The sequence below is a fragment of the Aedes aegypti genome, chromosome 3 (genome assembly GCF_002204515.2).
Source record: "Aedes aegypti strain LVP_AGWG chromosome 3, AaegL5.0 Primary Assembly, whole genome shotgun sequence".
Taxonomy (NCBI): Eukaryota; Metazoa; Arthropoda; class Insecta; order Diptera; family Culicidae; genus Aedes; species Aedes aegypti.
In genome coordinates, this window is record NC_035109.1 from 186,503,692 (window position 1) to 186,516,513 (window position 12,822).

Below are 12,822 nucleotides of genomic sequence, written 5' to 3' on the forward strand. Positions count from 1 at the left end.
CGCTTGTTGACAACAACCGCCTCAGTTTTGTGGTGAGCCAATTCCAGTTTCCTGGAGCTCATCCACTCCTCCACAATTGCGATCGAGTGGGCTGCAGTCAATTCCACTTCTTCGATCGATTCACCGTAGACCTCCAGCGTAAAATCGTCGGCAAAGCCAACGATGACCACACCCGCCGGGAATTTTAATCTCAACACCTCGTCGTACATGACATTCCATAACACCGGACCCAGGATGGAACCATGCGGGACTCCTGAGGCTATGTGAAAGCACTTCCGACCCACCTCTGCAACATAGACCATAGGTTCCCAAACTTTTCGAGTGCGCGACACACCAAGCCGTCTGGTGAATTCCTTGCGACCCACCAGTTGAAAAATTTTGAGAAATTAGTGTTTCCCAAATCTTTTGAAGTCTATCTTTCTTTGTCGGATACTGTATTTGAACACAGGCTATTGCAAAGTTTATGATGTTGCTAACATTTCACTAATTCTTGTTCAAATAATATTGTTCAAATCTAAATTAGTTGTTCACGAAACAAGTTGCCGAATGATGATTTTTACAGCATTTTAGTAGTTTTTGGTAGTTACCAGCAATTGTTACTGAGCTCTAAAATTCAGCATTGAGGGTGCTGTTTATCATTAAAGAACACTAAACATTCAGTATTTATGATAAAATTATTTGAACAAATATTTGAAAATTAATTCTTGGCTTGGATTTTGGTGTATGTTTCAGAAATTCGACACAGAAATGTTATATGTAAATCTCGACATCAATCAAAAATCCTTGTACAGTAGTGTTGATGTAAAATAATCCACAAAGCTTTTCTGATATGAGAAATAAGGTTTTTTTTTTTTATCGAAATATTTTGACAGCTGGTTGTTTTATCATGGACAGTTCCAATTTTCTAACATCTTTCCATAACAATTTCAAATGCCAAACCAAGTGTCTTAATCATCAGAATGATTGTCAGGAGCTCAAAAAAATAAAACGCTGAAAAAATAAATGAGAACAATAACACACCATTAACCTTGTTTTGAGAAGACATTCGAAAAAGCAGAAGAATAATAATACAAATTTAGTTTTTTCCGCGACCCACCAGAGAGTAGCTCACGACCCCCCTGGAGGTCGCGACCCACAGTTTGGGAAACTATGACATAGACTAATACCCGATTCTGGAAGTAACTCCAGAGAATCTTGTACATGTCCCAGACAACCAAAATGTACGTACCGTAATCCGGGGTATCTTTGATCAGCGGGGTAACATTGATCGGAATGACTCATCTCGTAATAAGTTGGTATCATCATTTATTGATGAAACATTTCCAAAGCATGAATGTTGCTTCTCTTTCTTATATTTATGTGCTTTTAAAAACTAAGATTTTTGCAAAAACTGCGTTAACTTTATGCGTAAATTTGTCAAGTTTGCGAAACAATGGTTTCAATGGTTAAGGATGACACTACCGAAGATTTATGTCTCACATAAGTTCTGCAAGCGATATGAGCAAGAAAAATGCGGTTCTCACTAAAAATGGCATCGCCAAAAATGATTCCGCTGTCAAAACTTTTATAAGTATGTTCAATTAGGCAACATTAACGAATTACTGTTAAGAATGTAGAATTCCCTTAGGAAATTGCCTACCTTTAGGCGTATTTCGCTGTTGGATGTGTTTTTAATTGTAGAATAATTCAAAAAGTAAATGAGATGTAAGCGTTTGAACACCATATTCAGCTTCAGGGGCCATGATTTTAGTAAGTAACGACATTTTCAATATTACCGAACGTTGTTTACATGGATGATCAATGTTACCCCATATCAGCTAAATGAAAAAATCACCTAAAACATTTTAAAAAACATGCTTAAATCTTTCAAATAACAAAATACAGTATATCACGAGCTATGGGTGGCAGTACTTGTTTTAAAAATATAAAACTCACAACATTTACATTTTTGGGTGAAATATTTAAGAAATATTCTAAAAACTGATCAATGTTACCCCGGATTACGGTATAACCAGGTCCGTCACACTCGGGCTCAGATTGGGTACCACTTCTAGTACTGCATTTGGTCCCTCGGTAGTACAAAAGGTACCCAAGTTTGACAGATCGCAGTACACTTTTCACGGCGTCCTAGATTACCTTATGAGCCATAAAATTTTGGGCAACTGCATGGAACATCGAGGTCTTTAATTTGTCTTTGGTATAACGAAATCACCTGGAGGCTCTATATGTGCAAAGTTTCACTTATAAGATGTTGCGAAACGGCCTTCTACGTACAAAAGTGGAGGCGATATGCGTGCATATATTATGTGATGATTAATAACATACAATGCGAGTGTATAAATATTCTCCCGAATTAACCTGTTATCTTTTGCGACTTAACTTATGATAACAAATGTTGATTTGACAGCTGCTACGGATTGATCCGACTCACTTTGTACGTGTGTACAGGACGAAACAAAATGTACAAATGAACTCAGAAAAGAAGTGTTTTATGCGAGAAAACTCATCAATCTGACGAGTTTATCCACGGTGTTTAGCGAGTTTGATGTAATTAGTATGAATAAACGAGTTGTAACGTGAACTTTCATGTGATTTCTGGTTGTCTGGGGTACTCGGTTATCCCCAGACGCAGGAGCGCATCATCAATAGCCGCCCAACTAGCACTATTGAATGCGTTCCTTACATCCAGAGTCACTACTGCGCAGTAGCGAATCCCCGTCCTCTTACGCTGGAGTGCTATCTCAGCGGTTTTCTTAACCGTCAGAATAGCGTCTACGGAGGACGTCCCTTTCCGGAAGCCGAACTGGTTGCTTGAGAGACCATTTACACCCTCGGTGTACCTCAACAGTCTGTTGAGGATGATCTTCTCGAGCACCTTCCCCGCCGTGTCGATCAAGCATATTGGTCTATACGCCGACGGGTCACCGGGTGGTTTTCCCGCCTTTGGCAATAGTACCAGGCTCTGCCTCTTCCACACATCTGGAAATACTCCCTCGTCCAGGCATATCTGCATAGCAGATCTGAACATCCCGGGAGTTTCCAAGATTGCGACTTTGAGGGCCAGGTTTGGAGCTCCGTCCGGACCTGGTGCCTTACCTATACTGAGGGATTTTGCAATCCCTACAAGTTCCTCATTGGTTACCCTCTCCTCATCGCCAGCCACAATCCCCGGCTGTCCTACGAAAGGAGGCCAAAGGCTAGGGTTGTGGCGCGGAAAGAGCCCCTCGATGATCTAGCATCTCTGGAGATTGCTCTCTAGGAGCATTGCACTTCTTGTCTTTGCCATAACAATCCTGTAGGCATCGCCCCACGGATTCGCGTTGGCATTCTGACAGAGTCCCTCAAAGCAGGCCTGTTTGCTTGCCCTTATCTCGGACATCAGCGCGACTTTGGCAGCGGTGAACACCACCCGCCGTTCTTCACGCTTCTCCTCGATACGTGCTCGCTGTGCAAGTTCGCAATCGCTTGAGTCCACCAGTACGTCGGTGGTCTCCCATTCCTAGGGTGGACTTGCCTTGGTACGGTTTTTCGCTTCACACTTTGAATTGGGGTTACCCTGTTAGGTGGACTCTTACCACCGGAACAGGTCATCTGTAGTTCTATTCTAAGCCGGAAACTACACAACACTGGCCATTCGTCTGCATCGCCTGATATGCACAATCTGGGAAACAGAACAGCTACCGGAGGAGTGGAAGGAAGGTGTAATATGTCCCATCTACAAGAATGGCGACAAGTTAGATTGTGAGGACTTCCGAGCGATTCTAGATGCGGCCTACCGAGTATTATCCCAGATCATATGCCGTCGTATGTCACCTATAGTAAGCGAGTTCATGGGAAGTTATCAAGCCGGCTTCGTTGACGGCCGATCGACAACGGACCAGATCTTTACTGTACGGTCAATCCTCCAAAAATGTCGTGAATACCAGGTCCCAACGCATCACCTCTTCATCGATTTCAAGGCGGCATACTATAGTGTCGACCGCGTAGAGCTATGGATAATCATGGACGAGAACAGCTTTCCCGGGAAGCTCACGTGACTGATAAGAGCGACGGAAGGTGTGCACAATTGTGTGAAGGATTTAGGCGAACATTCCAGTTCATTTGGATCCCGCCGGGGACTACGACACATCAACCTTGTCGTGCCTTTTGTTGAATATTGCGCTAGAAGGTATTATGTGGTGAGCCGGGGTACGATTTTTACGAGATCCAGTCAATTTGTTCGCTTCGCGGATGATATGGACATTGTCAGCCGAACATTTGAAAAGGTAGCAGTCCTGTACACCCACCTGAAACGCGAAGCAGCAAAGGTTGGACTGGTGGTGAATGCGGCCAAGACAAAGTACATGTTAGCTGGTGGGGCCGAGCGCGGCAGGGCTCGCCTAGGTAGCAGTGTTACGATAGACGGGGATACGTTCGAGGTGGTCGACGAGTTCGTCTACCTTTGATCCTTGCTGACTGCTGACAATAACGTTAGCTGTGAAATACGGAGGCGCATCATTTTTTTTTTTTTGTTTGTTATTCTACATCTTTGACAAAAAAGTCACACAGACTGCTTAAAGATCCTTAATCCTATTTTTAAAAACTAGTCTACTAATGTTAAAATCAAAGGCGTCATACACATCATTGAATAATCTGCAACATCTGTCAACCGGGTTGTGAAATCCGTATGCAGTACGATGTCCGGGGGTCCACAGCAAATTGAAGTTGCGAAGTTGTCGAGTGGGCGCATGAAAATTAACGCATTGAAGAACACTGCTACAGTCAATGTGATTGCTGACAATATCAAAAATAAATAGCCTTTGCAGAAAAGTGCGACGACTTGACAAGGAGTGTAGTCCTATTAGCGCGCATCTATGCTCATATGCAGGTAGATTATCGGGATCAGTCCACGGAAGTCGTCGGAGAGCAAATCTAACAAACTTTTTTTGGATCCTTTCGATACGCGTTACGTGTACTGCATGATACGGAGCCCAAACTTGTACTCCATATTCAAGAACGCTTCGAATCAAGGAGCAATAGAGAGATTTCAAAGCGTGCACGTCAGTGAATTCCATAGTGTTGCGACGCAAAAAGCCGATCATTGAGTTTGCCTTCGCGATAACCATAGATATATGCTTGTTGAATCGCAATTTGTCGTCCAAGATGAGCCCGAGATCCTTGATGGCATCAACTCTTTCAAGCGGGGCGTGGTCGATCGTATAATCGAATTTGATTGGGCTATTCACACGTGCGAAAGTGATAACCTTACACTTGGCAGCATTGGCTAACATCCCATTGATTCGACACCATGAAGTTAATCGATTGATATCCTCCTGGAGTGCACAACAATCAAGAATCGATTTGATCACACGGTAAATTTTCAGATCGTCGGCATACAGTAATTTACAACAGTGTAGCTGATCACAAATATCGTTGACGAAAAGTACGAATATTAGAGGCCCCAGGATACTACCTTGCGGGACACCCGAAGGAATGGCAAACACGTCGGACTTAGCGCCGCGAATCTTGACGAAAGCTTTCCTTGACGATAAATATGATTTTATCCAGCTAACAACCCATGCCGGAAGCCCGAGGCGGCTCAGTTTTGATATAGCGATAGCGTGTGGTACTTTGTCAAAAGCCTTGGAAAAGTCTATGTAAACGGCGTCTGTTTGTTGGCGTTTCTCATTGCTGCGGATAACGGTATTGGTGAAGCTCATCAAGTTCGTAATTGTCGAGCGCTTTTTCACAAATCCATGCTGGAATTCCGAGATGATACCATGAACTGCGGGATACAACTTGTCGTGTAGAAGGCTTTCCAAAACTTTAGCCAGGCAGTTGAGAATCGAGATAGGACGATAGTTTTCAACTCTGTGAATGTTTCCGGACTTGAAGATCGGCGTGATTGAGGCAAGCTTCCAGGCATCTGGAAAAACTCCATCCCGAAGCGAGCGGTTGAAAATGGATGCGACAGGTAATGCCAACGAAGATGCACAGTTCCTAATGAAGGACGGCGGGATGCGATCTGGGCCAGGACCTTTCGAGACGTTAACTGAGCCGAGGGTTTGCTTGATTAATTCGAGGCTGAAGTCAGGCCGTGGCAGAAAGATGTAGGACGGTAATTGGTCTATGTACTGCTGTGAAGTAGGCAGTTGATTATTATCGAAGACGCTCCGGAAGAAATCAGCAAATAAATTTGCCGAAGAGGCATCACAGGAAGAGCTATAGTTGCAGTAGGTAAGGTCTGAAGGAATGCCAGATGATTTCTTGCGAGAGTTTACGAAGGACCAAAAGGACGTCGGATTGTCTCTTAAACTTGTCTGAATGTTAACCATGTACTCGCGGAAACAAGCTTCATGCAGACTATTATATTCTGCTTCAGCCAGCTCTACAGCACGCATCTTCTCAGAAGTTCTGGAACGAAAATAGCGTTTTCGGGCTTTACGTAGACGGTTTCGCAAATTGCGCAATTGCGGGTTCCACCATGGCTGTTGGAGTCTCATAACAGGTCTACGGGTCTTAACGGGGACAGTATCGTGTATAATTTGATAAATGTTGTCATAAAACACGGATACAGCAGCATCTACGTTGGAAAGGGAAAGCAATTGATCCCAGTCTAAAGCCGATATTTTATCATTGATGACACTGAAATCACATCTTGCAAAATCGTATTCATGGAACGTTCTGTATGATTGCGGTTTGCTACCCGGTTGGAAGTTGACTTTCAAAACTATTGGCTTATGGTATTGGTCTACTTTCATCATGGCAGAGGGCGGTTCGAACAGTTCAACGGTATCTGAGTCACTGACAAATACTAAGTCAAGCAACTTACCGTTTGAGTTGACAGCATAATTGATCTGCTTAAGTCCGGTAGTCAGCAACGATTCCACTACAACAAGTTCTTGTTCAGACGAAGCGTTGAGGGGCAGAAATCCTAGCACGTCCTCGTCGTAATTCCAGGCTAGATGAGGCAAGTTGTAATCACCCATTACGATCACTGTATCATGAGGGTTGGCCATGTCAAGAAGCCCTTGTACAGATTCAGCGTGCTTGATGAAGTAGTCGGGTTGACTGCAAGGACGAATATAGATGGAACAAACGAATAGCGATTGATGTGGCAGGACAATTTGTACAGCGATCTGTTCCAGAATTTCACAATCTACAAGATGCACGGATTTGCAGTTTAGCTCCGATTTCACTGCAATCAACACACCACCACCCCGTCGAAGTGCGCTAGTTCGAGAATTCCGGTCACAGCGGTAGATGGCATAGTTTCTCGATAGCTCAGCATTCGAAATGTCAGCGTGCAGCCACGTCTCGGTAAATACCACAATATCGTAATCACAGGAAGCCAACGAGAGAAATAGCGAATTTGTCTTTGTCCTTAACCCTCTGACGTTCTGGTAATAAACGGTCAAGTGAGAAAGATTGGGCAGCGTTGGAGAAGAGTTGGAAAGACTACTTGCATCGACTGGTTCTACGAGATGATTATCGGGCCGGAGTCCACATTCGGCATCGGTTTCCAAAAATGTTGAGTCCTTCGTCCTTCATCTTCGATAAACTCTCGGAATTCGATCCCTTGCGGCCAGGATGCAGGATCCAAAGCCTTAGATTTAGATTCCGGGTCCACACCAACTTTGAAAGAAATGAAAGACAGTGTCGAAGACGGTCGACCTCTCGGAATCAACGATTTAACAGCGACTTCATCTACACGCAAACATTCCTTGGCGAGCTTCTCGATGTCAGTTTCTGTAACTTCCGGTGATATTTTCGTGAGGTATACCCAAAACTTATCAGCGGGGCTGTCCACGCGAGCTGATATGTTGGCAGCCGATGGACCGATACCGCGAATAATTTTAGTCGGTTGGTCGGATGTCGCGGCCTCTTCGTCAAGTCGTCTCTTAGGAGAATTAGTATTTCCAAACTTGAAACGTCGTGGGAGGGGTGAAAATACAGCTGGGGAAAGCTTGTTGAAACCTCCTTTGATTTCCTCTCTTATTTCTGCGATGAGACTCTGCTTAATCTCACTTTTCATATCTTCGAGAAGTTTTTGGTACGTATCGTTGAGTTCAATTGTTGCAGCATTCATGGACGACAGAGCGTTTTTGAAGCGAGCATTACCCATCATTTCACGACAGCCATTACACATCCAAAAGATAGCGGGTTTACCGCATATTTGTTTGTAAAGCTCTTCCGATATTGTTGCACACGAAAAGTGGAAAGTAGCTTTACAAAAACCGCCGCAAACAACTTCAGAAGCAGACATGCTGCGCGCGCAGCTGTGACAAACTTCTGATGTAGCCATGAATATGTTTAACTACACTGGATGGCAACAACAGTGGGGTTGCTCTAACTGCAGTGCGAGCAGTGACAACTAGATGGCGCCACTAGTGCGGATCGATGACTGGAGTATGACGTTGACAGACTGGGCACAATACGAGATCGATTGTTTTCTAAAAATCTTCAATACATACAAGCGCACACAAGTGTGGTACAGCAAGCGTTGTTTATCTTCACGCAAACGATGACGACGATGAGGAAATATTTATACGACGATGATGATGATTTCAGTCTTGGCGAAGCTTTGGCGGGTTTTTCGGATTGCGCAATGATAAGGCCAGCAGAAACAAACGTTTTGTATTGGCTTGGAATGCTACAGGTGATTTAAATGACACGATTTATCGGAATTGGCGGGCGGCAACAGGCAAATTATTAATCTGACGATCGGTTGTTTTGTTTATATCGGTGATCGGTACGATACACAGAACTGCGACAGTAGTGCAGGTGGAGAGCGGCGAGGTGGGAGATTGTTTATATAGGGCGATGGCGGAGGTGGCTTTCTCTGACCACACTCAAGCCAGCTCGGAAAAATAAGATTTTCACTAATCCTACCTGACTAAACAGTGCAAACAGTTTGTGTGACGGGTGGCTTGGGCACTTGTGGACAAAATTATGCGGGACAGAGCAATTTAGGCGGCACAGAACGACGAAATTGGATAATAAATCGATGCGACGACAGAGATCACAGTTCTCACAGAGCGGCAGAGTTGCTTTAGATCATCAGTGGATGTCGGGGTTACTATGGCCTCCATAAGAAGCTGCAGTCAAAATAGATTCACACCCGCACCAAATGTATCATGTACAAAACGCTTATAAGGCCGGTAGTCCTCTACGGGCATGAAACGTGGACGATGCTTGAGGAGGACTTGACTCCAAGTACAGTCTTCGAACGTCGGGTGCTTTTGACGATCTTTGGCAGTGTGCAGGAAAACGGTGTGTGGCGGCGAAGGATGAACCACGAGCTCGCCCAACTCTACGGCGAACCCAGTATCCAGAAGGTGGCCAAAGCTGGAAGGATCTATGGGCAGGGCATGTTGTTAGAATGCCGGACAGCAACCCTGCAAAGATGGTGTTTGCTTCGGATCCGGTTGGTACAAGAAGACGTGGAGCGCAGCGATCTAGGTTGGCGGACCAAGTGCGCATCGATTTGGCAAGCGTGGGGCAGAACCGAAGATGGAGAGATGCGGCCACGAACCGAGTATTGTGGCGTGAAATAGTTGATTCAGTGTTATCTGTTTAGATGTTAACTAAATAAATGAAATGAAATCACCTGTTTCCTTGGTGTATTTTTTTTTGTCAAAATTCAACCTATTTGTAACTTTTATATTAATAGTTTCCACACAACTTTTTCAACAGCTATCGAAAATTGAGGTAATTTGTAGTTCGTTACAGAAAAAATAAAAAGAATCGGTTCAGCAACGGCGGAGATGTAGCTCTCTGAATTTGTCAGTTTTCATGGGAAAACGGCTTTGGATCATTTTATATGTCCGATACTGTAGGTAATTCATAACCCTAGATCTAACAGAAAGACGGCTTTAGAGATACGTTCTCTGCCAATTGGAAGATCTATGCCAATAAAGTCCAAGACCTAATGAACCAATTTATCGAGAACATTAATTTTATAACGGGACCTAATCTTGAGATTTATTCGTTCGAAATATACGCTTTCGAAAGGCAGAATGTTAAACCACGATTTGGAATTGGTTTCAACAACAGACAACACTTGGAAGCGTATCAGCTTGCGTGAAGCAATCTTAACTTCCAAAAAGTTACAACTCTTCAAAGTGATCTGGACCGTATTAACCCAACAACAAAAACCAAAAAAATTCAAGTTTTAAAATTCCAGACTTATCAAAATATACATATCTGGCTGGATCACTTTAGTATTCTTAGAATGTGATGCTCAAGCAGAACTAAATGCTACGAAAAAGAAAATCGCATGCTTTGTGTATATCCTGATTGAAAAACAAAATAAAGAAATTGAAAAGATCAATCATTTACATGGGAAAATGTAATAATTTTCTAATCCTGTTTTTTTTTTAATAGAATGCACATTTCAAATTTGGTTCTATTCTCGTGATGCTAATATGGTTTATTACAACGAGGAAGTTAAAGTTTTTGTGTTCCCCTAATTGATTTCTCCTTGATTTCGCAATTTGTCAATAACAGGTACGCGTTGTTCGAAAAGTGAATTTAAATGACAATGCCTAATCGATGGGGCTTAGTAGCTCGTGGAATTTAGATCAGTGAACATGAGGCTTTGGGGGTGTACTGCCATGCTTGTGTTCTCCATTGTTTTGTTGCTTTGGACTGAATCAGCGTTGGGACAGACAACAGAACCAGAATACGAATATGAGTACTACTACGATGACGAAACCACTACGTTATCTAGCGAGGCAGGTTTGTATGAATATGATGGGAATATGTTGAAATACTATTTTGTCCTTGAACATAGCCACGTCGACAACAACAACTACAACCACGACTACGAGAACAACTACAAAAAGGCCATCAACTACAAAACGTAATGGAAATATCGTTTTCACTACAAAGAGGCGCAACATGGCTCAAAAATATCGTAAGTCGTAGATTCCCATTTGGAATTTCCTGAATAAAAGCATTTTTGTCATTACCTACAGAATATGTACGACCAGATGTGATTGTAAACATAATTTCGGACATGTATGGCTTAAGAGGTATGCGGATAAATGGACAGCCATTAGGATACGGTCAACGTTATATGGGAAGTTCTGGATATAGAGGGTACACAAGTCGATATTCTTCTCGATACGGAAGGCCCATTGATTATTGGTACACTATGCGCTCAGGTAAGCGTTATGATTCTGATCTAAACATCACTTTTTCAATATCTGAGATCTATATTTTAGACCCTTACGGCTCTGCTCAACGGAGAAAACCTTCAATGATAGATTACAACGACGACTTTAACTCGGATTATAATGATTACTATTACGATCTCTACTCTAAGCCAAAAAATCGAGCCGAAACTCAGCGTAAAGGATCAAACCGCGCTATCTTCAATTTCATGTTGAGCGCACTGAATAAACGGAGGAATTAACAATGGTAGTTATTTGCATGAAAATCAGCATAAGTTATAAAAAAAAAATAATATTGTGAAGTCCAATTATGTTTAAATGTAATAAGAATAATGTAAGGAAAGACGAGAAGATACGGTATAAACATACAAAAGACTTTTGATTATTTGGACGGTCTAGAGAAGAATGTGTTACAAAAAATAATAAATCAAGACAATCACTTGGAGCATTTAATTTTTATACCTTTGTAAGGTTACACATTATTTAGTGATTTAACGCAAATGGACTAACATTCATACAATTAAAAGAGCCGAAACGTCGGGCTAAGCAAAACATACCGTTTTGATTTTTTCCCATGACTGAGAAAGCCAAATAAACGTAGTTTAAATTAACATTTATTGTAACAAAAAAAAATGTAACAAATGTCTCCTGAAAATGCGCATACAATGCCAAAGTAAAGATTTTATTGCGAACTAATCTGTAATCTTTTCCGACTTAATTTATGATAACAATGTTGATTGGACTTTGTTACGGATTGTTTAGACTTGCTTTTTACGGCTGATGCGCGGTTCAGGCAAAAGAAACCTCGATCCGCTGCTGACGTCGTTTGAAGTAGTAGAAGAAAAATTGCTTCCGAAAGTTGATTCTTCCTCCACATAATAATTATTGCTCAGTTTTTGTTGATACAAACCAGGTTTTAATCTAACGTTTAAAGGATGTCGAAAATTTACAATGGCCTAGTGAATACTGCTGATCGTTTTGTGCCTAATTCTATGAGACCGCTTTGCAATCATGCATCAGGTAAGTCTCTTTTTTTTTTTGGCACAAGTTCAAGGTCATGTCAATTGCTGATACACTCGATTCGATCGTGTACTGTGCAATTTGAAGATCGTTCTATAAGACTTTAGTTATATAACATTGCTGCTGAAACGATTGATTTATAACAAATCGCCCAGATGTATCCTGCGGATGTACGCGGGATACCGCCTCTCATATGTCGGTCCCATCAAAGAACTATCGATATTCTTTACCTACTTTTATCTTATCATGAATGTTATGTAAATATCAAAAATTTTGTGTATTTTGTAATCATAGGGGTCCAAACAGTACAGAGGCGCGACCGTATGCAAAACCGTCGGTGGGACAAACGTTAGCAATATTCTAAATTTCACACACGGTTTGAACATTAAATCCTCATGAAATGTTGAAAACCTGAGGACTAAATCGTTATTCAAGACTTCAAATAATTATTGATGCTTTAAAAATTCAATTCAATAATTCACTTTTTTAACCTTTCGGTCGTCGCGCGAATTTTTGTAACGCAAGTAGTCGCGCGATGTACTTTGTACAACATCCTTGATTTTGCGAATATCCCAGGAGTCTGACCACTTGGAAAGATGGCGTCTTCGGCAAAGTTGTTCAGTGGCTCAAGGGCTATCATTATTTT

At 42.2% G+C, this 12,822-nt stretch overlaps 1 protein-coding gene across 1 annotated transcript; it reads left to right on the forward strand.

The window, feature by feature from the left end:
* Positions 1-10,399: 10,399 nt before the first annotated feature.
* On the forward strand, positions 10,400-11,563 carry LOC110679198. Its single transcript, XM_021853307.1, has 4 exons — positions 10,400-10,719; positions 10,775-10,897; positions 10,959-11,147; positions 11,208-11,563. The coding sequence occupies exons 1-4, from the start codon at positions 10,572-10,574 to the stop codon at positions 11,396-11,398; spliced, it is 651 nt and encodes a 216-aa protein (XP_021708999.1). The 5' UTR covers positions 10,400-10,571; the 3' UTR covers positions 11,399-11,563.
* Positions 11,564-12,822: the final 1,259 nt, after the last annotated feature.

Coding starts and splice junctions, on each gene's coding strand:
- LOC110679198 (XM_021853307.1), top strand. CDS start 10,572: ATGAGGCTTTGGGGGTGTACTGCCATGCTTGTGTTCTCCATTGTTTTG. Junction 10,720..10,774: donor TACGTTATCTAGCGAGGCAG/GTTTGTATGAAT, acceptor CCTTGAACATAG/CCACGTCGACAACAACAACT. Junction 11,148..11,207: donor TTGGTACACTATGCGCTCAG/GTAAGCGTTATG, acceptor TCTATATTTTAG/ACCCTTACGGCTCTGCTCAA.